This window comes from Pituophis catenifer, unplaced genomic scaffold (assembly GCF_029215685.1).
Source record: "Pituophis catenifer annectens isolate HBS135680 unplaced genomic scaffold, rPitCat1.0.hap2 SCAF_1, whole genome shotgun sequence".
In the NCBI taxonomy this organism is placed as follows: Eukaryota; Metazoa; Chordata; class Lepidosauria; order Squamata; family Colubridae; genus Pituophis; species Pituophis catenifer.
Genome location: NW_027256881.1, coordinates 265,404,312 through 265,430,795, shown reverse-complemented (window position 1 = coordinate 265,430,795; position 26,484 = coordinate 265,404,312). Strand labels below are relative to the sequence as shown.

The following is a 26,484-nucleotide window of genomic DNA, read 5'->3' as shown; positions in this document are numbered from 1 at the left end:
TTCTTGGAGTTGAAGTCCACAAGTCTTAAAGTTGCCAAGGTTGGAGACCCCTGGTTTAGGGGGCTGCAGCCAAATATCCCAATAACCTAAACTTTATCCATTGTTATTCCTATAAATACAGCATGTACACTGAGGTAGGCTCCAGTGTTTCTGCACATAATAGATGTTCCTTCAAACAATTAATTACTTCACTGTAATTCTCATTACCCTGATTTTCAGATGGGCACTAAGTACTTTCTGGCAGAAAAGCATTATAACATCTATATGTGATTTTTTAAAAATGTCAACTTCCTTTTATAAAAACAATCACATAAATGCTTTCAAATGTTATCTATGGGGTCAGTTTTTTTAAAGGAACGAACAGGTTATCACAGCAAATCTAACCGAGTCCCTTAGAATAGTATCAATATGCGGCATACACAAATTGTATGTGTATGCCTCCTTTTCTCATACACACATGTTATTTCTGGCCTTGCTTTAAGGAAGATAAACATTTCAGTGAGCCTGGGAAAATTGTTAGTATTTATGACTCTGTTATGGAAAAATCCCATGAATTATCTGCCAAACTATTTAAAAGATTTTAATTGCACTGAATTATTTTCAACTGGCACTGCATAAACCTGCCAATAGGTGGAGCTCTCCTCCTTGTGATCATCATAGAAAGTCAAATTAATTATTAAGACCCATTCTAAATCTGAATGATAATAAGTTCTACTCTATAATCTTTTTCTAAAGCAGGAATAGCATGCAAAACCTAACTATGACCTAACCATGGCTACATTATTTGGAAGGGATAACAGTATTATATATCTAAAACTCATGAAGTAATAATCACTGTGGATTAGTGCAAAGGAGACCAAATATTCTAGCAAGAAATTTTCTTCTCTTCCATTGTATAACAATTGTTGAGGGACTTATGATTTCTTGAGGCCTAACCTTTCAGCAATCTAGCAGTAGAATGAACGGAATACATCATGCAACTATTTTTGTGAGAGGGGCAACTATATACTGTATATTTGATTAATACATACATAAATAAAATGCTTTCTTTTGCCCAATTTGCAGGGACCAACAATGAAATGTTCAGCTCATTGACTCCTTCATGAAGTTTCAGATTGTCCAAACATTTATTATATGAAAATAATTTAATAAATACCACTTTAGCAAATAACACAAATAACAATAACAGTAATAACAATAATGGGCTGCTGTTGATAATAACGGATCGGGAGTCAATACTGATCACTTTGAAATATAACTGATCCTGATTATAATTCAAAGAATCCATTAATAATGCAAGTATCACCAGAGATAAGGAGATGAAGAAGTAAGAGAAACAAATTCAGGTATTAATATTTAAAGATATGATTCTCAGAAAGGCCACAAGTGAACAGAAAAAGCTAGGATAGGAGCTATTTAACTGAGACCATAACTGCTGATAGAATTAGAATGATTCTCTTTCTCCCTCTGTTGCAAGCTGATGGAATTGTCCAACAACATTCACTACATTTACTATATAACATCCAATAGAACGGGATGTTCTAAGCTGGCTGAGGAATTCTGGGAGTTGAATTCCACAAGTCTTCAAACTGGCAAGGTTGGAGACCCCTGCAATAGAAAACTCTGGGTCACTCCAAGGCAAGAGATATCAGTATCTAACTGATCTTTGCTAATCCCAGAATATTAAAAGTACTTGGATGAGAGACTACAGGAAATCCCACAGCCATACACATGACTAAGTAAAAGAAAACATTCTGGTAAACTACTACTGACAAGTTCCCAAACAAATCACATGGACCTGTCCATATAGTCATCAAGAGATGCGCATCTTTGCAGGGAGTCCTTGACTTATGACTGTTTAACGGCAGTTCAAAGTTACATTGACCTTGGGAAATGTAACTTACAACCTATCCATGTCAGAGGTGGGTTTCAGCAAGTTCTGACCAGTTCTGGAGAACTGGTAGTGGAAATTTTGAGTAGTTCGGAGAAAATTCTGACTGGCCCCACCCCCATCTATTCTCTGCCTCCCAAGTCCCAGCTGATTGGGAGGAAATGGGGATTTTGCAGTAACCTTACCCTGGAGTGGGGTGGGAATGGAGATTTTACAGTATCCTTCCCCTGCCACACCAACCAAACCACACCCACAGAACCGGTAATAAAAAAATTTGAAAATTTCCAATGGTTGGAAAAAAGGCGTGGAGATTAAGAATATAATTTGTATTGTTAAGCAAATTAAAAACCCAGATAACACGATGTTTATTAAGCATTAAGAAATGTATTTAATAGAAAATCAATAAAATTAAATTAAATAATTTTTTTTAAAAAAACTTACAAGCTGTCTTGGAACCTACGACAGTTGCAACATCCCAGAGGTGGGTTTCAGCAGGTTCTGACCAGTTCTGAAGAACCGGTAGCGGAAATTTTGAGTAGTTCGGAGAACCAGTATTAAAAATTCTAACTGGCCCCGCCCCCATCTATTCTCTGCCTCCCAAGTTCAGCTGATTGGGAAGAAATGGGGAGTTTGCAGTAACCTTCCCCTGGATTGGGGAGGGAATGGAGATTTTACAGTATCCTTCCCCTGGAGTGGGGTAGGAATGGAGATTTTACAATATCCTTCTCCTGCCACACCCACCAAGCCACACACACAGAACCGGTAGTAAAAAAAATTGAAACCTATCACTGAAACATCCCTGCAATCATGTGATCGCAATTCGGGTCTTGGTCATTGGCTCTTATTTATGTCAGTCACAGCATCTTGCGGTCACGCGATTGTGACTTTCAACCTTCCCAGCCAGCTTCTGACAAACAAACTCAATTGTGGGAGCTGGATTCATTTCACAAATGATGAATCGCTTAACGACCAGTGATTCACTTAACAACTGTGATAAAAATGGCTGGAAAACCAGGTCCTGTCACAGTTTATTACTGTTTTGACTTACGATGGAAATTCTGATCCCAATTGTGGTCTTAAGTTGAGGACTGCTTATACTTTAATTATTATTATTTTTTTCTTTTGAGAAAGAGAGAATTAAAAACAGAATGTCAGTCTGTCTGTTGGGATAGTGATTAAAGACACCAAGCTGGAAATCAGGACACTGTGAATTATAGATCTGCCTTAGTCACAAAGCCAGATGGGTGATTTTGGATCAGTCACACTCTCCTCAACAATAGAAGGCAATGACAAACCACTTCCAAAACTGTTGCAAACTACAGAGCCCTCTCCAGTACAGTAGTTGCTAGGACCTAAGGCTGTTCCAAAGGTGTGCAGGCAAACACACACACATACACAAATACCATATGCTGTATGAATAATTTGGTACATGGAGAATTTCAACAACATAGCACACACTTCATTTAAATTCTTACATGGCTTCTACTTTTTTCACAGTTGAGTGTCTTGGGGAGAGCAAATAAATAAGACTGAGGAAAGATTCCCCATTCCCCAGATTTTTCCATTTAAATTTAAAAAAAAAAAAAACCTTAAAAGCAAACAGCACCCTAGAACTTTGAGATGTTTATAAGCTATGAGGATCTCAGTTGTACTTGAATTTCTCTGGTTCCCAAACATTGTCTAAATGTCAATAAGCATTTTCCTACTTTAATTTCTTTTTTTAAAAAAAATCACAAAATATTTTTCTTCATTCCTGAAATACTCCTGAAATGTGTAGAAGGCTTGCAAGTGTAGCTTTGCTTCCCCAATGACACCAAGTCTATTAATTCTGCAGAACTCATTTATCCTCACTGTGCAAAATACCGTTCCTTAAAAATATACTGGTATAGATTACACTCTTTTTAGCTGACAAATTAGTTTTACATGAGTCAGCTGCTCTCAGTATTCCATAGATCCTGGAAGCTCACAGCTCATTCTTAGTCCATATCTTTTTTTAATTTTATTTTTTTACAATAGATTTATGCCTATAAACCTAGGGAGGTCCCATCCAGATAAAGCTATTATTATCTTTCTACTGTCTGCTTGATCAAGTTCAGTATTAGACAAAAAAAAAAAAAAAGATAGAAAGATAGAGTGAATGGGCAGCCCCTATAAAAAAAAAACTACATTTGATTTATCTATTAAAACAACAGGGTCACCAACATTCCTTTCCACAAATTGCCAATGTTTCTTGACAAAAATTATTTCATAGACGATGGAATAAACAAAGATACACAAATCAATCTCACTGTTGTTGTGTTTTTACTTACCACCAAAATTCCTGCAAAGGTTCTTATGTTTTTCACTAGATCCAGAAGTGTACTGGCAACTAAAGACATGAACTTTGGAAGGGGGAGGGGGGAAGAAAAGAATCATTAATGTGTTTATTTTTTGGCATTCTTTAGTCTTAAGAGAGAAAAGCAAAATTAATTTTTTTTAAAAAAAAAATGTAATTACTGTAATGTTTGGGATGATCCGTAAAAATCTGAACACAATAAGCATATTTGCTAGACGAACCATGTCCCATAGAGACAGCAAGCCCAACATTTCAGGTCTCCTAGAAAAACAGAAAAAGAGATTTGATTTGCAGGGGAAAAAACAAAAGGAGCAACCAGCAACATTAAAAGTGGTTGCTCTTTCAACCAACCAAAACATAATTTTAGCCATGCCAGATATTGGGGGGAAAAAAGATAAAAACCAAGATCATACATAATAGCCTGAATCTTAACCATCAGTCTCCATCCTTGAATAATTTTGTTGTTATTAGTTCAAGATTAAATATAAAAGGATGGAGTTTACACATATTTGCAACAGTTTTAAAGGTGGTATGATCTGATACAACTTTTATTTTTTTACTCCGTTTTGTAAGGCGCCCCTCCCGAGACATACTGTAGAATATAAATGCTATGTGGCAAAATCCCAATATTGTAGTCTTTTCTCTGTAGAAACATAGATCTTATATTCACACCCTTTTAAAAAAGTACCTTGACACTTCCAAATCACTGAAATCAGTCAGAAAAAAATCATTTTACACAATATAAGAAATAACTTCTGCTTTTGAGTTTTTCCACTTCAATATTCCAACAGAACATAATCAGCTGTTACTAGAAACACTACTGCAGATACCAATTCCAAAGTAACCAAACATTGCTCACTAAGGACACATACCAGCCTGGATGAGGAAACCCATATACAGCAAATGTGGACACCTCCAAAACCTTTGAGAAGAGAAGTAAAAAGTAAAAATTATAACTGATTGGGGTATAACATGTCCATCAGTCAACAAAAACAGGCAAAGCTAGCAAAATGATTTCCTATCTCAGCAGCATCTGCAATGACCCCCAATGTTGTTCAAGAGCTGGGAAGAGATGGAGGGGGGAGGCAGCAAAAGAATGCCAGGAAGAAGAGATTAAGAAGTCCATTTGTTCATCATTGGGTCAGATCATTCATTAGACATTAATATTATTCAAGTATAACATGGGGAAAGGAAAGAAACAGTAATTAAGCTCAACAAGTTTTTAATTCAAAAGGAAGAGAATTCTGAATTTAAGATGAGCACCACCACCCCTTTCATAGGATTACACAGGGTAAAAAAAAAAAGTGGTAAACACAAATAAAATCCTATATTTTGCCCATTTTAACTCCCAACTTCCACTGAAATTATTCCTGGACACGTGTGCATGTTTGTATGTGTGCATGCATGCATCCTAGCCTGAAATGAAATTAAAAATAAGGGCAATGCTAGGCAAGAGCCTTGATGGTACAGTGGTTAATGCACCCTGTTATTAACACAGCTGCCTGCAATTTCTGCTGGTTCGAATCTCTCCAAGGCTCAAGGTTGACTCAGCCTTCCATCCTTTCTAAGGTAGGTGAAATGAGGACCCAGTTTGTGGGGGCAATAAGCTGACTTTGTATAAAAATATACAAAAGAATGAAGGCTATTGCTTAACGCATTGTAAGCCGCCCTGAGTCTCCGGAGAAGGGCGGCATATAAATCAAATAAATAAAAAATAAAAAATAAAAAAAGTACTGTGAAGCAGTAAATAAGCCTAAGTGCTATTGCTGTTTGCAGACATATAAAGAACGACAGACACACCCACTTAGAAAAAAGGAAACCATGGCCTCAGAAGCGATAAAGAAGTTTTCATAAAGCTCAAAGGAATATCTTTATGAGCTTTCTTCAAAAAAAAGAAAAGCACTTCTTGAAAACTCTTCTGGAAGAACTATTATGTAAAAGCAAAATGGAAATAATTCCATGAAACTTACCATCAGAACCAAAGTCAGAAGCCCATCAAATATGTTGCTTGGATAGGATAAATATCTTTTTAATCCCAAGGCCACTAATTTCAGCAATATTTCCAGAAGGTAGTACAAAATAAAGAAACAGTTTGTAACCTTGAAAAAAGAGAGTGAACGTGCAATTAAAATCAGAGCTTTTAGAGAATAACAAGAACAGAGTGTCTCATGAGAATAGATGGTCTTACCCCTAAAAAAAAGTCATCTCGCAGAGCAGGTGGCTTATCTGCATCTATTACCATGATTCCCTGGAAAGGAAAATGTTCACAGGTTATCAGAGGCAAAACAATTGTAGTAAATTATAAGTAGTGCATCTAGAACAGGGGTATCAAACTCACGTCATCACATCGTTGTCACGTGACATATCAGGACTTTTTTCCCTTTCATTAAACCAGGGGTGGGCATGGCCAACAAGTGACAAATCCGGCCGGTGGGCCATGAGTTTGACACCCCTGATCTAGAACATATAAAGTAGTCATGAAAAATTACAGTCTATGAAAAATATTAGTCAACCAACTACTATTTGTTAGATACAAAGTTATAACATCTGCATGCCAATCAACTCTCCAGAAGGTTTTCTAAGCTAATCTCACCAGTCGTATATGAACTAATCACTGAGCTGCCTTTTATCTGACCTCCTCAAATAATCTAAGGACACAATGGCTTGTAGAAAAATATCCCCCAGGCCTATAACATTCAGGAACACAGTGCTATGCTACCCCCATAATGTCCTGCTTATATACAATTGCAAACATGAATATCCGCAAAGCCATTGGATAAAATATCTGACCATGACTTAGAAATCTAGGTTCAAATCCTGATTTATCATGAAGCATCTTAAGATACAGCAGGGCATCTGAATAGCCTCACCCTAATCTATCTCACACAGTTTGTGAAAATAAAAGACATAGTCGAGCCATCAGCTTTTTGCAAGAAAAGAGAACAGATAAGCATTGTATTAATTATAATTCCTTTTTTTTAAGCTATCTGATATCTTAAAAGCTTTAAGCATCAGATCATTGTTTCAATCTTCTGCTTGTGGTGTAAACCATGTGTGCTGGAACTTTAATCTAGAACTCCTGTATTCTTTAGTGGACAGATGAAGCTAACTTACATAAAATGATTAGAGGTTTCTTAATACTTTAAATACTTTTCTCATTCTCTACTTCAAATGAGACCATATACTTACGCATACACAGGAAATATTTGCTAGTGCTACGACGTTTCCTAAATACCCAAAATAGTGATGGCCAAAGATAAACTGAACTCGTTGTAAGAATGGTGACTGATAATCTGGTTTGGGAGGATGCTGAAAAGAAAGCAGAATAAGAAAGTCTATCAGGAACCATTTTCACAGGATGCCTTTTGAGAAAATGTGGCCTTGGGATATTGTCTGAAAAGGGCATACCATTTCATCAGCTTGATGCACATCCCTGAGTAATGTCTGCTATTGAAAGCACTACAGGTAGTCCTCAATTTACGGCCATAATAGATGCCCAAAATTTATGTTGCTAAGTGAGACATTTGTTAACTGAGTTTTACCCCATTCTATCACCTTTCTTGCCATGTTTGTTAAGTGAATCACTGAAGTTGTTAAATTAGAAACACGGTTGTTAAGTGAATCCGCTTTCCCCATTGACTTTGCTTGTCAGAAGGTCACAAAAGGTGATTATGTCATCCTGGGACATTACAATTGTCACAAGTATGAGTCAGCTGCCAAGGTTTTTAATTTTGATCACATGATCATGGGTCGTCGTGTGGAAAAGGGTCATAAGTCACTTTACGTTCACTAAATGAACTGATGTAAGTTGAAGACTACCTACATATATGATTCTCCTTAAGTTTATCCTCTCTTTAAAGGCTTGGGGGCATGGATACCATGACAGAGTGGCAGAAATATATATATATATATATATATATATATATATATATATATATATATATATATATATATATATATATATATATATATATACACCTCTTTTTATCTTTTTAAATATACATCTTGGTCAATGATTCATTAATAAAAAGACTTCTCATCCAAAAATGTATATGGCTCAATTATCAGCACAGAATACTTATCAATATCTGAACAATTTAGAGTATACCTGGTAAGTAGGTGGGCTCCGGAATAGTAGACAGTATTCCACTATTGTAGATATTGTTACACAAATTACTGCAAATATTACATTCCTCATAATAATCTTAAATTTAGACAGCAGAACATCAGTAGTCTCATTTGAGAGCAGAGAAACACTGTACTAATAGGATACATAACTTCCAACCTCTAGAATGCTTCTAAAAGTTACTACTCAAATATAATATTTAATTTACAAAAGGGGAACCATTCATTCGTCTTAATCATGGCTATTTCTCTGATTCATAGCCAGCTTATTTTTGGTACCACAAACTATTGAAGCCAAGAGTGACTTTTGGCCTGCATTTCCCTGTTCTGATGTTATGTTCATCCATCCATCCTTTCCATTAACATATACAACCCCTCATCACTCCCTGAAAACAACATTTCAGAAATGTCCTTGAAACATGTAGTGTTTCTTATTACTTTCCATTGTACAGAATTTCAAAGTGGTTTTACAACAGTGCTACAGGAGAAGAGAAACAGTAGGTAAAAACAGCAGCTAGGAAAAGCCAACAGAAAAATGTGAGTCTTCAAGGCATACTTAAAAACATACTTAAGCATGTTTTAAGCATACTTAAAAGCATAGTAGCCACAGGACAAGTACCACTGTAAAATCTGTCCAGTTTCTTGATATTGCCAGGAATTGTTTTTCCATTTCATTACATATCTAAATAGATTCAAGCATTAATAGCTCACAGGTTTATACAAACCACATCAGCAATAGCTAGTCTCATACCTCTTTAACTTTATGCTTGTCAAGTTCATCAAAAAGTGTCTGAAACTGAGTAGCCGACAGCCCTCCTGGGGGACAAGATTCAAGCTTCTACACATGGGACAGAAACAGGTATGTATCACACAGATTTCATGGGTTGGTAAAAACAGTATCTTTAAAACAAACTAAAGTAACACATACTTAACTAAAAATGATGTCCTACCCTAATGATTGCTTCTTTGCAATAGGAATCCAGTTTTACTTTCTGGAGGACTTGAAGAAGAGCTTCAGATTGGACACTCAAGCTAGGAAACCAAAAGCAGAATATATGGGAAAGTGGACACTCAAGCTAGGAAAGTAAAAGCCACATAAATCTTCTGCTGTTCAGCCTTCGCACAAACATACCTTGTGCATAATTAGGCACAATTACTAATTAACATTTAACACCGCACAGTATTTGAGCAAAATGGTTCAGTTGAGATCAGCATATATGGAACTGATTGGGGTAGATTGTAGGGGTGTGTTGTGGCCCCGCCCTCTGAGCCTGTCCCATCGGAGGAAGAAAGCTCCGAGCATGAGGAAGAGGAGTCAGCCAGGCCTCCCTCTCCAGGCCCCTCCCCTCTGGCATTGTTTCAAGTGCCGGCTGAGGGAGAGGAAACAGCTGATTCGAGTCAAAGTGATAATGAAACATCATTCCTGGACGCACGCCTTCGAAGGCGTGATAAACGTTTGCAGCAGCTTGGGAGGCGTGCTAGGGATTAGAACTGAGTCACTGGACCACACCCCAGAGACTATATAATAGAGGGTAGTGGTCAAAGGATCCTTGTGACGAACAAAGCAAAACCTTGGAGTCACTAAAGCCTCGTCCGGAACTGCTGGGAGGAATATTATTTCTGTTTGGACTTTCTTGAACGTTCGTATCTTATCTGTCTGTTTGTGAAAATAAAGACCCTTGGCAGACGGTGTGTCTATCGCTGCCAAGTCGGAGATAAGACCTGGGTGCGTTCCAAAGTGTTTCCTTAACCCTCGACTGGCTGTGTGGGTGTGTGTGTGGGTACGGGGACAGATCAGGGTGACACCGAAATATAATTTTATCATATTTTATTTATCTATATATTAAATTATTGTATTTTATTCCAATTTCATTTTAAACTATATGTTATTCCAATTCCATTTTAAATTGTTTTTATCAGATTTTAATAATAATTTGCATCTGGAACTCTGCACTTTGATATGGCCCAAGGGCTAATCAATAAAGTAAACTAATTTTCTACCAGTTCTTTAAGAAGTCTTTCACTTACATATTTTTATTGATGGTAGTGTCTTTCAAAGAACAAAGAACTTCAAAGGCAGCCCGGATTCCCAAACGTCTCCGGAAAAGCGATGACTGAACAGATTTCTAAATAAATGTATGAAAGAAAAGCCCATCCAAATTAACAGCAGAAAGATACAGACAACTAATCCAATAGATAGGCCATTACTGTGAACGATAAAGTTACAGATTGTTTTAAAGCAGCAATTACTGAAACCCAAAGATATGAATCTTGGTTTTGCCAGAAGTACAAAATCAGGATGGCCAGAAAGGAAATGAATATATATATTTTTTCAAATTTCTCAATATCAATTCAAAGGAATTATGAATACGAATCTCAGAAAAAGAAGCCACTTTCTGACATACTGAGGAGCCAAAGGTAAATACCACGGGTTGTTCTATTCCCCCTTTTTGTGGTACCCAAAGACCAACACTCAACAACTAATATCCAAGTCATAGAGACTAATGAAAAGCAAAGGAAGGACATGTAAACCATGTGACAGATTAAAACATGGAAAAATGTTTAACACTGCCTATTCAAAGGAAAAATTTCAGTCCATATACTAGAAATGTCATAAGTATAGCATAGGCCCAGTGATTAATGAAAGATTAACTTGTTCCCATTAACCAAAGTTTATCCAATATTTTTTTTAAAAAAACTGGAAGTGTGGTGGTTTGTCCGTCTCCAGCCCTTCCAGCAGCCGAATCAGAGGAGGAGCAGGAGGCATAGGAGTCAGGGTCAACATCAGGGCAACCCGGGAGCTCCGAAGGGGAAGACGGAATGGAGCTGGCAGACAGAGAGAGAGAGGCAGAGCCTGGGCCATCCATCAGCCCTCAAATGGAGAGTCAATAGCCCCCAGTTCTGGAGGTGGTTGATGAAGAAGAAGAGGAACAGCTGGGTCAAGTGCCTGACGCATGGCTGCACAGAAGGCAGAGAAGGGGAGAGCAATGGAAAACCATGGGCCGATCCTGGAGAAGGAAGAGCCACTGCTGCAAATGAGGCTTCACCCTAGCTCTGGGGATAAAAGGCAGGGGGTGGAGATGAATAGGTGTGGCAGACAACTATTCATCTTCCAGCCGGATGGACTTGTTAGCCTGCGAGACAAACTTTTTGCTGGGAGTGCCGGCATTCTTAATAAAGGAATCTTTTGAGTTCACGTCAGAGGGTTTGTCATGTTTGGGGAGCTGGGTCAGAACAGGAAGTTGAAGAAAACATTGTGTTGCATACAGACAGGAAATCCATCAGATTATTTCATATAACAAGGAAATATTTTTGATAATTGTAATACAAAGGAACAATATGTATGACATAGTTAAGACAAACCTTGCAGAGGAAACTCATTTTGTGCATGTTTATATAGGCTTTCACTGAATGTAATTCTGTTGGAATACATGTAAGAACCTATTTGTATTGCAACAACTACAGGATTATTCAGCCAATAGATGGCAGTGTTTAGTTTGTATCTATGGTTATAATCTATGGTTCCTTTTGTTCTGAGGAGAGTGTTCTGTGACAATTGAAACTGTTAAGCAAGGCCCATGATGACTGTACACTGTACACTTTATTTGATCTGTATGGCTATATAATAATCCTTTGCTGCCATTTCAATATAATAAAACAGAATTTCTAACAAATTCATATATTCAGTTGAAGGTTTTTTGTTTTTTTTTAAAATTTGATTTATATGCCGCCCTTCTCCGGACTCAGGGCGGCTTACAATGTGTTAAGCAATAGCCTTCATACTTTTGTATATTTATACAAAGTCAGCTTATTGCCCCCACAAACTGGATCCTCATTTAACCTACCTTAGAAAGGATGGAAGGCTGAGTCAACCTTGAGCCTGGTAAGATTTGAACCTGCAGTAATTGCAGGCAGCTGTGTTAATAACAGGGTGCTTTAAACCACTGCACTACCACTGTACTACCTAGTGTTGCCAGCTAACAACTAACAAAGTATTGCCAGCTAATGTTACGTTGAATTCTATATAAACTCAGATCATTACACTTTTTGCTAATTTTTGACTACATGTTGATTACATTTTGTTTATGCAATGGTTATTATATTATTTCTTGTTTCTATAATCTGAGAAAACTAGAATCAGAGGGTGTCAAGAAATAGAGCCGTGTCTAGAAATCAAGTGGCAGAAACTTCACCTCATTGGAGAAATCACGTCATATGAAAAGAACTCTGGAAAAGATGTTGGACATCTGAAAAATCTCATCTAATCTATATCCTTTCAGGTTGCAATTAAAATATCAGAATTATGGAATGAGCAAATATCTTGCTGAAAAATGCTTGTTCACCATTTTAGTTTCCCAAACTTTTAAGGTTATGATTTGCTTCACACAACAAGAATGTCACAATCATCATCATCATCATGGGACAATCACTAGTCTGTGGCAGGCAGTCAAGTCCATAAATCATGATCACGAAGTTGACATGGCGGCAGCAATTTCCTCCATAGTAGAAGTGTAAATTCAAGAATATGATGTTTGTAAGGTCTCAGTTGTATTTCTACCATTTTGTGGTGAGAGCCCTGATGACGCAGTGGTTCGAATGCAGTACTGCAGGCTAATTCTGCTGCCTGCTGGCTGCCTGCAATTTGGCAGTTCAAATCTCACCAGGCTCAAGGTTGACTCAGCCTTCCATCCTTCCGAGGTCGGTAAAATGAGGATCCAGATTATTGGGGCAATATGCTGACTCTGTAAACTGTTTAGAGAAGGCTGTAAAGCTCTGTGAAGCAGTATATAAGTCTAAGTGCTATTGCTATTGCTATTCCAGTGGTCATGACATCAAACAACAGAATTTTCTATTCAATAGTCTGAACTCTGATTTATCATTTTTAAACTATGATAAATGGTAACATTTGTTAAACATCACTTACCAAAAGATATCCCCGAAACTGATTGTATATTATTGCTGTCAACAAGTTCATCAGAAATAAGTTTCCTGTAACAATATGAAATGTTCTTTTTTTTTAGGCAACAGTACAGTTTTGTTTGTTTTCTTCCTGAAAACTAAAACAAAGAACTAACTCAATCTTTACATTCCACCCAATCTGAACACACAACTGAAAGAGCATACTTGGGCAATTATGGCAAGAACCTTGCTTACTCCTTGTATTGTTAAAAACAAATAAGCAATACAACAAAATGCATTGACAGAAAATTGCCTGTGAAAGAGCAAATGCAGCCCTCATAAAAGATCAGGAGAACAATGCAGTACTGGGAAGTATGAATCACCAATTAAATTGAAAAGAAACAAACTAGATAAATCTCATAGGATTGCATTATATTGGCACATGCTAGCTCTACAGTGTGTTAAAAGCTTTCTCATAAAACATTGCCAATTAATATTTGTTTGTTTCTCTACAGCCTCTTCTATCATCTCTGCACTATCATCCTAGATAAGATGGGATCTCTTAATTTTCTGCAAACATTCATTCACACCCGGGAGTGTCATAGAAATGTCTACTGTGAACTTCCTTAGTCCAGAATCAACTACTTACAGCTTCCCTACAGAAGCTCAGGATTAGTTATACTCCAAATTTCTTTTCCATGGCATCCTGTACTGATTACAACCTGCTGAATTTCCCAAGGGTGCTTATAAGTTGCATTTACAAGTTCCCAATAAAACTAGTGAAGGTTTCCTTCCTTGTTTAAGATGACAAGTAGACTGTAGCTCTCAGAGCTTGAGAGCAGAATTCACTAGCAACCAGAAATGTAGTCCATTGGTTGCTCTTATTCAGGAACTGGGCATGGCTAGTCTAGTGAAGAGAAGGACCAGGGGAGACATGATAGCACTATTCAAATATTTGAGGGGCTGACACAGAGAGGGGGTCAAGCTATTTTCCAAGGCACCTGAAGGCCAGACAAGGAATAATGGATGGAAATTGACCAAGGAGAGATTCAACCTAGAAATAAAGAGAAATTTTCTGACAGTGAGAACAATCAACCAATGGGATAGCTTGCCTTCGGAAGTTGTGGGAACTTTGTGTTGTGGAGGCTTTCAAGAATAGACTGGACTGCCATTTGTCAGAAATGGTGTAGGGTCTCCTGCTTGGGCAGGGGGTTGGATTAGATGACCTACAAGGTCCCTTCCAACTCTGTTAAACTAAACTAATCTAATCTAATCTTCAATCACACTTCCATTTAGCCACTCACTTTTTATGCACAATTACCATCACATGGAAAAGAATGAGTTTACACTGCATGGCTTCTATGGGTTTTCTATTCAAAGAAACAATGAACTTACCTATTACAGTGAAGAGTATAAAGAAGATGCAATATGCTCGATTCTTAGAATATGCAGGAATCATCACTGTACAATAGTTAAAAAACAATAAATCAAGTTTAAGAAATGTTGCGTTTAAGGTAATAATGTGCACCAATCCTTAAACAGAGACCTATGTAGCTTTTAGCAGTGAAACGGAATTTATTTTAGCAGTTATCCAGGAACTCATCGCTATCTGATGCAAATGAGGGTCTGCAATTCCTGGTTTGGGTTAGAAGCTATACAATAGATTACAAAGGCTGATTTTATCATGCTAAACCTTATCTTAATCTAGCATTTTTTTTTCCTCTCATAAACCCCCCTGCCAAAAGATATCTCAGAAGTACCAAAAAGAAGGGTTCAAAAGGGAACAGGCCATTTTTGCACTAGCCTTCCCCTACAACTAATATGTGGAGAGCTCCTTGGGAATCAGGCATTCTTTAAATCTACGTAAACAAGTATATAAATTCTACCCCAATCCAGAAGTAAGACAGCAGCTCTTGGTAGACTTGTTCTCAGTGAAGGTATCCACTCTCCTTTGTACACCCTCAAACTTAGTTACTATCATTATGTCTTGTGATAATAAATTCCGCACATTAATTATTCAATGTTTTTATGGATCAGCATATAATATGAGAGAAAGCAAAGTCATTTATATACATTTTTCCGGGGGGGGGGGGGTGAGTAAAATGCCCCTAAAGAATTAAGAATTTCTGAGGTTAGCCACAGATTAAGAAGGAAGAGGAAAATATTTTTAGAAAAGGTTCCTTACCATCTGGATTGTTTGCAGTTGTCAACAGCACCAGCAATGAAGTTAATGAATCTGTCAAATTGTGAAAATATCCTTGCCACTCTTTATCCTGTTGGGTATCCTAACCACAGAGATCCAAATTGTTAGCAAACAGAGTAACCAATCAAAGGCACTTAAGAGCTATGCACTGCCACCTTTGGTCACCCATTCAATTCAATCAAGTACCAAATACATATTTCATTGAATGGGCTGAAAGGAATCTAGCCTATGCAACCCAAGGTAATCAACCCAATTACTTCTCGTGCAGTTGCTTTAGGCAGACAAGTATTTCAATATCCAAATACAAAAGACATTATTTAAACTGGATTAAAAAGAAATGGAAAACATGACACATCTGGTCTCATACAGTACTTTATTTTACTAACTTGTTTTCTGGTCAAAACAAGCTATTTCTATATAAGGCACTCTATGTTGACCTTATGTTGGACTATTTACAATTTGGAACCCGTTCCTTCTGTACCACATTAATATTGAAAATTCAATCATATAAAATGAAAACACTGCAAATTGCAATTCCAGATAATCCAACCAATTTTATTTTTCCTTCATGAGACTAAGTGGAATGCAAATGCCAAAGAGGGGGTTGATTGGGAATACAAGAAAGGGATGTAAGGAAAGTATTATGCACTACTCTGGCCCATCCAACTGATTCAAAATTCTGTCTTCTATAGCAAAAAAGCCTATTTTTATCCAGGTTTGTTGCTAATGCATAGTCAGCTCTGAGTATCCTTGATGAGAATTGACAACAGAATGTACAGGAACCAAATGACAACACATACACACACAGAGAGAGAGAGCAGGAGTAAAATGCTCCCGGTTCAGACTGGATCGCCTGATCTGGTAGCAATGGCAGCGGGTGGTTCAGAGAACAGGTAGCAAAAATCCCTGTCCCCCCCCCCCCACACCCAGCTGAGCCGTGCGATCATCAGAGGCTTTCTGTTTTCTTCTAAAAGCATTTTTTTTTCGGATGAAAAAATGCTTTTAAAAGTAAAAAAAAAGCCTCTGATGATTGCATGGCTCAGCTGGGATCGTCAGAGCCTTTTAAAAGCATTTTTTCTACAACCTCTTCGGCCGAAAAGGTTGTAAAAAAATGCTTTTAAAAAGCTCTGACGATCCCAAAAGCCTCTGTTGCCTGATCATCAGAGGCTTTTGTTTTCTTTTAAAAGCAAAAAAAAAAAAGCTTTAAAAAAAAACAATCGTCAGAGCCTTTTAAAAGCATTTTTTTTACAACCTCTTTGGCTGAAGAGGTTGTAGAAAAAATGCTTTTAAAAGGAAAAAAAAAGTTGGCTACGCCCACTGTCACATTACCCCCCCCACCAAGCCACGCCCACAGAACCGGTAGTAACAAATTTTACATTTCACCACTGACACAGAGAGAAATAAAGCAAAGCAAAAAATCAAAGGCCGTTGCTTTGTTGAATCCTAACCTGCTTAATAGGACCTGAACTGTCTGAATGAGATGATTTTATCTTCACTTTACTCAGGAAACATTTTGAACATAATGGTTTTAGGCAGCAGGACTGAAATGTATCGTTTTTCTCACACAATTCCCTGGTAGTTTTTCAATAAAGTGAATTTTCAAAAATGGCTCCCTATGACCATGGAGGAATCTTGACATGCAACCTTAACGAATACAAAAATTAAGGGAAAAACAAAGCAGCAAAAACAGAGACGAGAGAGGTGAAAAATTACAGAAGGGGGATTAATATCTTATCCACAACTTTCCAGAAGGAATTCAGAAAACGTTCAGGAAAATGACAAGGAAAAGTTGGCAGATCTCAGTATGAATTTGCCCTTCACAGAAAATGCAGAAGTTATTTAGTTCTGCTCTACCAGGGAATGTAAGACGCAGGAAAGAATCATGTCTTGTAATTTTACTGACAATGTGACAACGGTATGAATAATTACCAAGTAAAATGATGAGCAAGGGAAAAAGTTGCCCAGATTTATCATAATGTTATGCCTAAAACATGACAGGGGAAAAAAGTTTATTTAAAAAATTATACATCTTTTTATATGTATATTTTTATATATAAGCAACTGTTTTGTCCTAGACAAAGAACCAAGATTTCATTACATGTGTTACTTACTTTTGTCCGAGCAAACAGCAACATGCCAAACATGGTAAAGAGAAACAGGTGAACAGCTAAGAGCAGCATAACACTATTAGGGAGAAAATATAATGCCAACATTATTCCTTCATCACAACACAGGACATATGTAGGGAAAGAGATGCCATAGACAACAGTCAAAAGTGAACCAGAAAAAAGTGTGTGTGTGTGTGTGTGTGTGTGTGTGTGTGTGTATGTAATGAGGAAAATAAGCCAAAGCCATCTAAAACTAAAAAGCAGATGACCTACTTTAGTGGGCACCTTCAAATGGCAATGAAGGATTTTTCACTCATGAGAGCAGACTTCCTCTTGTTTCACCAAAGTCTCAGCTGCAGAAATCTTACTGCCAGCTGGACAGGGGAATGTCATCACTGCTGCTCTTTGGAGCATCTTCATTCTTCCAGCACTGGTTCCAACCCAAACTTACTCAGTTTTCCATTGTTTTCTTTCTCAAACATTAGTATTATGTGAAAGAAGGTATTTATTACAGATTGGCAAATACGAGGGATGTACATTTTGAAGGTGCAATATTTGGGGGACAAGTAGATCATTTGGCTTTTCCTCAAACTACCCAAATTCATCAGCTTTTGGAGTTTTTCTGAAGATTCTGGAATCTTCCAGAACAATAAATGTTTGTGGTGTTTTACTTCTGGAAAACTGCTCAGTTATTGCCAGGGTAAATGTTGCCCAAATATTCTACTACCAAAATATAAATTTGGTTTATCTCTAGCAGGCACTACATATTGTTACATACCTTGTAATTTCTGGCAATGTCCTCTTGATGCTTTTTAGTGTTTTTTTCATCATTGAAGAATTCTGAAGCAGGAAGAAAGGTCGAAGGATACGTCTTATCCTCAGGTTCTAAAAAAGAAAACATTTAGCAATGACCACAAAAACAGAACAATACCTTTAAACTAATTCCGCCATTAATTCAATAATCATTATGTATGACTGAAATAACCACAAAGTCAAATAAAACCCATGATCCCTCACACAATGCAGTCATATGACTAACAAATGGACAGAAGACAAGCATCAAACTTCACTAATCAAGTGGCAAAGCCTCATCCGGATCTCTCTATTGCACAGTAAGAATTAGGGAAAAGCCCTTTGCAGAATTAATTTTCGCTTGTGACCCTCCCAAGTCAAAATCAAGACTTGTCGAGTTGTAAAAAATACTGCAAAATTTAAAATTATCTTAAAAAGCAAATGAGCAAGCTTATTGAAAAGAAAATCTGCTTTCTGTATAAGGAGCTATTGCTTTGTACATAATAGTTACTTACTGTGGCTGACTGTTTTAACTAAGTTATTAGCATATCAGTTACCAGATACATTTAATGTTTTTGAACTATACTGACAAATCTCCATAGGATATGCATCTTCTGTGGCCCTCCACATGTCATGCTAAGGCAGATGTAGCTCTCAAGCGTATAGTATTGGTACAGATTGGAGACAGGTCTACTGGAGTATGCTGGAAAAATTCAACTGCTGTGAGGGTACAACGTAAACAATGGAAGGAGAGAACAGAATGCCATGATCGGAACAGTGACCCAGAAGGCTGACTGATAGTCTGACAAAGAATATCTGACATTGCAAAATTTTGTTACAGGTTTTATTTGCTTCTTCTCTAAATGATATCATTTACTGATTGCTTAAAATCAGCATCTTTCCTTTCATCTCTCCAAGGTGTTAAGAATTAGCACAAATTTGTTCATCCGTTTTATCCTCACAACTCTATGAAAGAGGTTAAGCTCAGTCATCCATATGCTTTCAGCGTGGTTTAATAATTAAAACTTCATCCTGGAAGATAAATGATGTACTTCATTTGTTACTGATGACTTGGGCAGTCATCAGTAACAAATCTTAAAACTTACCTTGCAGCGGCATTAGGAGGATAAAATAATTGTGGAAGGTACAATCACATATATCATTCTGAGCTTCTTAGGGAGAGGACAAAATTAGAAGGATCATATTATTTACTACTGCCGTTGCAATTGTCATCATACATATTTATTTTATTACAGAATCCAGACCAAGGTCATGCTAGTTCTACGTTTTCCATATTTAAACACAGAATACACACTGATGATAGCAGGTGTACAACCAAGTAGCATTAGTGGGTTTTTTTGTCCCAATCCCATATCACAATGATCATGGGCCATCTCTTAATCCATAGATTCCCTGCCTCCCTGACATTCATCCAAGCATCCACACGCCTTACTTCATGACAGGAAGAACTCAGCGAAATGCTCCAATCTATAAGGGAGATGAGCAGGACCAGGATGTAGGCCATTAACCACTTGGTTTTCCGAAATTCTTCCCATCCAATTAAATAGCTCTAGTGAATCAACGTATTTGAATATCAGTTAGGTTACTGTTCATAAGCAAAAGGATCCAAATAATTTTCTTATCATAAAACCAGCTATTAAGAAAATGGAAGTTCTGATCGCGTGGTAGCTTTGGGGACTATGTTCCCAATCCCAGACCCTAAAGACAAAATGTTTTGATCTATTTGGTATACATTTATGAGCACGAGTATGACATCTACATTCCCACCAAGCATTATCCTTGGCTTCTGAGCAACATGCCACGGGCTATCCTCCAAAAAGGGATGCTTAAAAGATGAGACAAAGCCTACATTTAATGTAAGTGTAAAGATTGCATTTAAATGAATTGTAATTGTTACGGTTTTTTCTAAACATTTAACCTTGTATCTTTCCCTTACAAGAAAGATTACAGTTTTGCAGCATCTTTTAGAGCAGCTCTGGGGATTAAACCCAGGGTTTGGAACTCATAAATGGCTCAGAGTTCTCGGATAATATGCCTCTAATTTAAACTTTCAAAAATCAACATTTCCTCAGATTTCATTTTTGGAGCTGCAAACAGGCACAGAGATGTTAGTGTAATCTTTTCCAAACTTGGCTTCTTTTAAGATTACAACTCTCAATCAACATAGCCTACAGGCTGCTAATTTACATTTTAAAACAAATAACCCATCACAGGAGAAATAATTTGCAATGATTGAAATAATATCTTCAAAACTACATTTTGAGACCCTGGTAAGTTGCATAGAACAAAGAGGATACCTGTATCATAATCATCCTTATAGCTACCAAAAAGTCCCAGAGAAACAAAAGGAGCAAATTTATCCTCCTATACTACTTTTTTTGTATTTCAGAAAAAAGGTAATTATGGATGAGTGGGTTGTTTCTGGATACAGTCATTGTTTACTCAGCTGTAACAGCCCACAGAAGATGCCAAGGAGACACTGCAATTTGTGATACATCCATCTTTCAGCATCAGCCTACATTAAATATTTTGCAAAGGACTATAATGCAAATGCATTAACGATATATGGTGTATTTAGCTTTTCTAAATAATGTATATAATCACCTTTGTTAAATATATACCCCTGCATAATTCAGACATTATAATAAACTGCCAATACAGCTGCACCTATAATGGGCTCAACTAAGATCCTGGCCCAATACATGGGGAAGAATCAGATCTTAACAGCCTGCTACAGGCCAAAAAGATTGGGCCTTCCAAGTGTCAGGGGGGAATATATGTTGTTCCATAGGGCAGGTGCTATGACTGAGAAGTTGCATCTCCTAGGCCTGGTCAGATGATATAGTTTAATAAAGGGGACCCAGATTATGCCCATTCTGTCAGATCTGATGGGACAGATAGAAAACCTTGTGGAGAGGCAGCTCTGCAAGTAACCTGACCCTGTGCCAGGCAGGGCTTAAAGATGATAACCAGCACCTTGAATTGTGCCCAGAAGCATATTAGAAGCAGTGCACCTTGTGTAACAACAATGCAAAACTAGCAAACTTCAGTGCACTCTAAACAGTGTACCCTACTGTATTCTGAACCATGAAGTTTCTGGGTGTTCTTCAAGAGAAGCCATGTAGAACGCATTGCAGTAGCAAAACCAGGAAGTGACTAAGGCCTGAAATACTGTAAGCAAAGACTTCTGGTTCAAGAACAGGCACAATTGGCATACAAAATGAATTTGTACAAAAGTCTATTAACCACAGCTGCCATCTGTTCTTTCAACAGGAACTGTAGGTCCTGGAGGTTCCTAAATTGCATAGAAAATTTCCAGATCCAGGAGGCCCCAAACCCATTCTATCCTGCCAGAGTTGAGTCACAGACTTTCCCATCCAGACTCTCACAGCCTCCAGAAACTGAGGAAGCACATTGAAAGCATAGTTTATCAACCAGAGGTTGACATATATAACCACATTTTATGCATAATTATAAATCATCCTCATATGCTACCTAGTGGTTCCTTGTAGAATGGATGAGGATAAAAACACTTCACAGAGAAGGGACCTCGGGCTACATCTTTCTCCTTCAATAATACTGAGTGGAGCCAGTGTTGAAGGAAGAACACTGAACAATGAAAAACATTGTTCCCCACTCCTTTCCTCCAAGCCTGGCTCAGAAGGATATTGAAATCTGCTGAGAGAACCCAGAAGGACTCTCCAAAGGGCATCTACAAGTTCAATCAATGCTGTCTGCTTAGCATTCAAAGCCTTCTCCAGCAAGCTTTGAAACTGAGCATTTGCTATCTTCTCGTCAACTTTCCCTTAAAAATGTTGAAAATCAGGCAAAGTTATCCAAAACGTGATGTATCTCAGAGCTCACTAACCTTTACAGAGATGTCTACTATAAAGACAAGGAAGCAAAGCAGTTCAATGCTTTCAGTCAGGCCACAAGGAGGCTTCCAAGCTTCGGAGCGATACCGAACATCTGATGTGACAGTAAGTGAAGAAGGTGTTTCAACGAAAGCAAGAGCCAGGATGAGTGTAATGGTGAAAATCAAAATCCTTAAAGAAAGAAAATACACGTGTGGCAATTAAAGAGGAAAAAAAAGCCCAAAAGTTCATTTTCCAAAATGTTTCATGTCATTAAGTGATAAAAGAATATGTTTTTTCTAAAACATTGTTTGATGGTGAAATATAATTCAGTTGGCAAAAGCCTCATCAAGTTTTATAAAGAAAGGAGCTCAACCAGTCCTTGCTCAGCTGCCTGTGGCAACAGATCACCTGAAGATGCCAGCTAGGGCTGCCAGCAAAGATCAGGAAATCTATTGTCTCGTCCTATTATCTAGACCACTAAATCCTGCAGCTCAACTCTGCCCTCACAGGAACTGCTCATATTTTTTAAAGGCCCTTGAAGGAAAAGCAATTAGCAAAAAACTAAAATACTGAAAATTGGAAGCAGCAGTAAGGATTTCTGGGATTAGAAAAAGCAGCTGATTTACTCAAAGAAACGGAACAGCTGGGGTAAGAGGAGGAATTCTCACCATTGGCAAACTTCTGAATAATACCACCGATAAAGCCACAAGGAGTTAGAGTCCACACGATGATTTATAGAACGATACTAAAGAGGGGAAAGATAAGAGAGGTGATTCAAGCATCACTTTTAATTTACTCTTCAAGTATGGAAGTTAAAAGTTTCACAGGTAAATAATAACACTATCGAGGAAACATCTATTAATGACTAGGCAAATTTGGGCCAAAGTAGGCATTCTGTAAACATGAAACATGCAGTTATGTATCAGTTCTGTTCTAGTTCATTTCAGATACAGCTTTATTTTTTACATGTTTACAGAGTATTTACCATAGTCCACATTTTCTGCGAGTTTCATTTATTAAATTTGCCACCCATCTCGTAATGAAAACAGGATCCTTCTGCCAGCCGAATGGCACCTCTGCCACAATTTTCCCATATCATTTTTTGCAAAGTCCCTGAAGGCAGAGAAAGTCCTACTGACTGATTGGAAGCCCGTTCAATAAGAGACTCACTGCTACTAGCAATGTCATGACCACTGCTGTGCCATCACTACAGGTAGTCCTCGATTTACCACCATTCATTTTGTGACTGTTCTAAATTACAACTCTGAAAAAAGTGTCTTACTATTGGTCCATACATTTATGACAGTTGCAGCATTCTCACAGTCACGTGATCAAAATCCGGGTACTTATCAACCAGCATGTATTTATAATATTTACAGCATCTTGAGGTCACGTGATTGCCATCTGTGACCTTCCCAGTCAGCTCCAGAAACCAAAGTCAATGGGAGAAGCCACACTATGTGATTCACTTAAAAAACTGCAGTGATTCGCTTAACAACCACAATGAAGTTGAAAAATCAAATGTGACTCATTTAACAACTGCCTTGTTTAGCAACAGAAAGTCTGTTCCCAATTGAGATCATAAGTCGAGGAGTACCCATATTGTTCAACAATGTAAAAACACAACATACATGTAATATTTTTTTACAAATGTTCTGAATTATCTGATGTTATAGATCAGGGGTGTCAAACTCGCAATAACATGTCATTGTCACGTGACATATCACAACTTTTTTCACCCTCACTAAACCGGGGGTGGGCGTGGCCACCGCGTGATGCATCCGGCCCGCGGGCCGCAAGTTTGACACCCCTGTTATAGATGATAAATCTAATCATAAACTTCAAAGTACAAATCAACATTTCAGCAGGAAAGAAGAGTAATGGAGCTTTTACTAACAGTCCTTTACTTAAAACAGTATACTAGGACCAAAGTATATATATGGCAGGTAAACTTTTACCTGAATTGCATCTTCAATGAATACTACAGCTTGGTTGAGGTAGAGGTCAGGGTCACCAATGGCTGCAAGATTCAAAAACACAATGGTTGTAAAATGGTTATAGAATGGCATTCTTTTGTTTATTTGGGAGTGTTCAAATATATTACCTTAATGATTCAAAGCTATTTCAAGGAACAAATTAAAAAATGAGGAAGAGAAACTCCACACCCTTCTGTTGACTGCCATCAAGAAAAAGACAAAGAAATTGGCTGTCATTTAAGTTACCTTAACAAATTAGCCTTTCATGACATACAGCAACAATATTTTGAAAACTAAGTTATAAGAAAAATTTTATCTTTCCAATATACTTCTCAAGCTGTCACGAGAGGAGGGCCAATACAAGGCATAAATCAGAGACATACCTTACCTTACCTCAGTTTTAAGTGCTACCCTCTACCCTCCCAGTTTTCTTTTCTGTGGGAAACAAGTCCAAATGGCTCTTTTGAGTGTTTAAGGTTGCAGACCCCTGGGCTAGAATATAAATTGAGAGTAAACCCCACTCCCTACTAACACTGATGATGCTGCCTAATTTGAATAATGAAATGTCTGCAAGAAAACAACCAAGCTCAGAGAGCACCAAGCACCCCTAAAATCTTTATAATTTCAAAAAAATCAAAAGAAAAGCACTTTCTCACAGAAAGGATTCTTTATAGTTCCAAAATCTTATTTCAAATGGATTCTTAAGTCTTTTTAGTAGCGTTTTAAAACTAAAAGGAGCAGGTAGACAAAGGGCAGGGAAGAAATGGTAAACTTGAAGGCGGCTCTGCCAAGAGGAGTCGATAATCACAGAGGAATGAAGAGCCAACAAGTAGACCCACTCTTTCATAATTTCTCTCTGGAGAAGTAGAAGTCTTGAGATCACCCACAAGAGCCCCAACAGCCATTCCTCCCAAGGAGACTGCAAAACAGCAGTTTCTGGAAGTTTAAAAACCTAGTAAAACCCTAGTAAGACCACACCTAGAGTACTGCATCCAGTTTTGGTCACCACACTATAAAAAAGATGTTGAGACTCTAAAAAAAGTACAGAAGAGAACAACCAGGATGATTAGGGGACTGGAGACTAAAACATACGAAGAACAGTTGCAGGAACTGGGCATGGCTACTCTAGTGAAGAGAAGGACCAGCGGAGACATGATAGCCATCTTTCAATATTTGAGGGGCTGCCACAGAGAGGAGGGGGTCAAGCTGTTTTCCAAAGCACCTGAAGGCCAGACAAGGAATAATGGATGGAAACTGGCCAAGGAGAGATTCAACCTAGAAATGAGGAGGAACTTTCTGACAATGAGAACAATCAACCAATGGAACAGCTTGCCTTCGGAAGTTGTGGGAGCTTTATCACTTGAGACTTTCAAGCAAAGATTGGACTGCCATTTGTCAGAAATGGTATAGGGTCTCCTGCTTGAGCAGGAGGTTGGACTAGATGACCTATAAACTCCCTTCCAACTCTGTTAATCTGTAAAAAAAAGGAGTAGCCATATTGTTCAAACAGCAGTAGCATAAGTCCTAAACTAGTGAAAGAAAGCCCATTTAAACTACTGAGTCAAAAACATATTTGTTCATTTATTTACTGGGGGAAATGATCCAAAGATATAGATTTGTAAATAGAAAAAGTATGTGAAAATTAAGTTTCATGGTGTGCTCCCCCACTTCGGGAGCAATAAGTGCAATTAAATGTGTCCTATAACTGCTGGTCAGTCTTTCACATCGGCTTGGAGGAATTTTAGCCCTGTCCTTCTTAGAAAACAGCTTCAACACAGGGAGATTGGAGCTTTTTCTGAAGTACTGCACACTAAGATTATTTACTAAAGTAATCTTCTTCAGCAAATTTAGCACCAACCACAAAATCCAACATTTAGATATTCTCAAGAAGTTTAATGGCAACAAATGATTTAGTTTATTTCTTCTGGATAGCTTTGCTGATGTTATTATGCAACTGAAGCATTGTGTTTGAATAAGAATTTTGCTTTGTAAATTATTTGAATGGGAAACCTTGTGTTTCAAAAAAAAAAAAAAACAATTGGAGCAATAAAGGAATTAATAGTTAAGTAATATCCTGAGAACAAACTCTGCCCAGCCCGGGGGGTTTGGGGGGGGGTAAGGCAAGAACAGACTTAACTTAGCAAGAAGAGAAATACTTGGGATCACTTAAAAATATCAGGGAATATTACAATACAACTATCCTGTTTTCCCCAAAATAAGACATCCCCTAATAATAAGCCCAATCGAGCTTTTGAGCGCATGGCAATAAGGCCAAGC

At 37.7% G+C, this 26,484-nt stretch overlaps 1 protein-coding gene across 1 annotated transcript in view; it reads right to left on the bottom strand.

Annotated features, from left to right (window-relative positions):
• Window positions 1-24,300, bottom strand: part of TPCN2 (two pore segment channel 2) — a 35,769-nt gene extending 11,469 nt beyond the window's left edge. Inside the window, exons 1-19 of the mRNA XM_070957558.1 lie at window positions 24,190-24,300; window positions 22,900-22,976; window positions 22,243-22,420; window positions 19,807-19,923; window positions 18,340-18,446; window positions 17,565-17,637; window positions 16,902-16,904; window positions 15,436-15,535; window positions 14,646-14,711; window positions 13,276-13,340; window positions 10,380-10,477; window positions 9,302-9,383; window positions 9,103-9,189; window positions 7,416-7,535; window positions 6,415-6,474; window positions 6,197-6,325; window positions 5,099-5,148; window positions 4,388-4,487; window positions 4,201-4,272 (exon numbers count right to left, since the gene is read on the bottom strand). Of these exons, the coding sequence (XP_070813659.1) occupies window positions 4,201-4,272; window positions 4,388-4,487; window positions 5,099-5,148; window positions 6,197-6,325; window positions 6,415-6,474; window positions 7,416-7,535; window positions 9,103-9,189; window positions 9,302-9,383; window positions 10,380-10,477; window positions 13,276-13,340; window positions 14,646-14,711; window positions 15,436-15,535; window positions 16,902-16,904; window positions 17,565-17,637; window positions 18,340-18,446; window positions 19,807-19,923; window positions 22,243-22,420; window positions 22,900-22,976; window positions 24,190-24,300 (1,695 nt within the window). The remainder of the gene's footprint in view (window positions 1-4,200; window positions 4,273-4,387; window positions 4,488-5,098; window positions 5,149-6,196; window positions 6,326-6,414; window positions 6,475-7,415; window positions 7,536-9,102; window positions 9,190-9,301; window positions 9,384-10,379; window positions 10,478-13,275; window positions 13,341-14,645; window positions 14,712-15,435; window positions 15,536-16,901; window positions 16,905-17,564; window positions 17,638-18,339; window positions 18,447-19,806; window positions 19,924-22,242; window positions 22,421-22,899; window positions 22,977-24,189) is intronic.
• Between the last annotated feature and the right edge of the window lie 2,184 nt (window positions 24,301-26,484).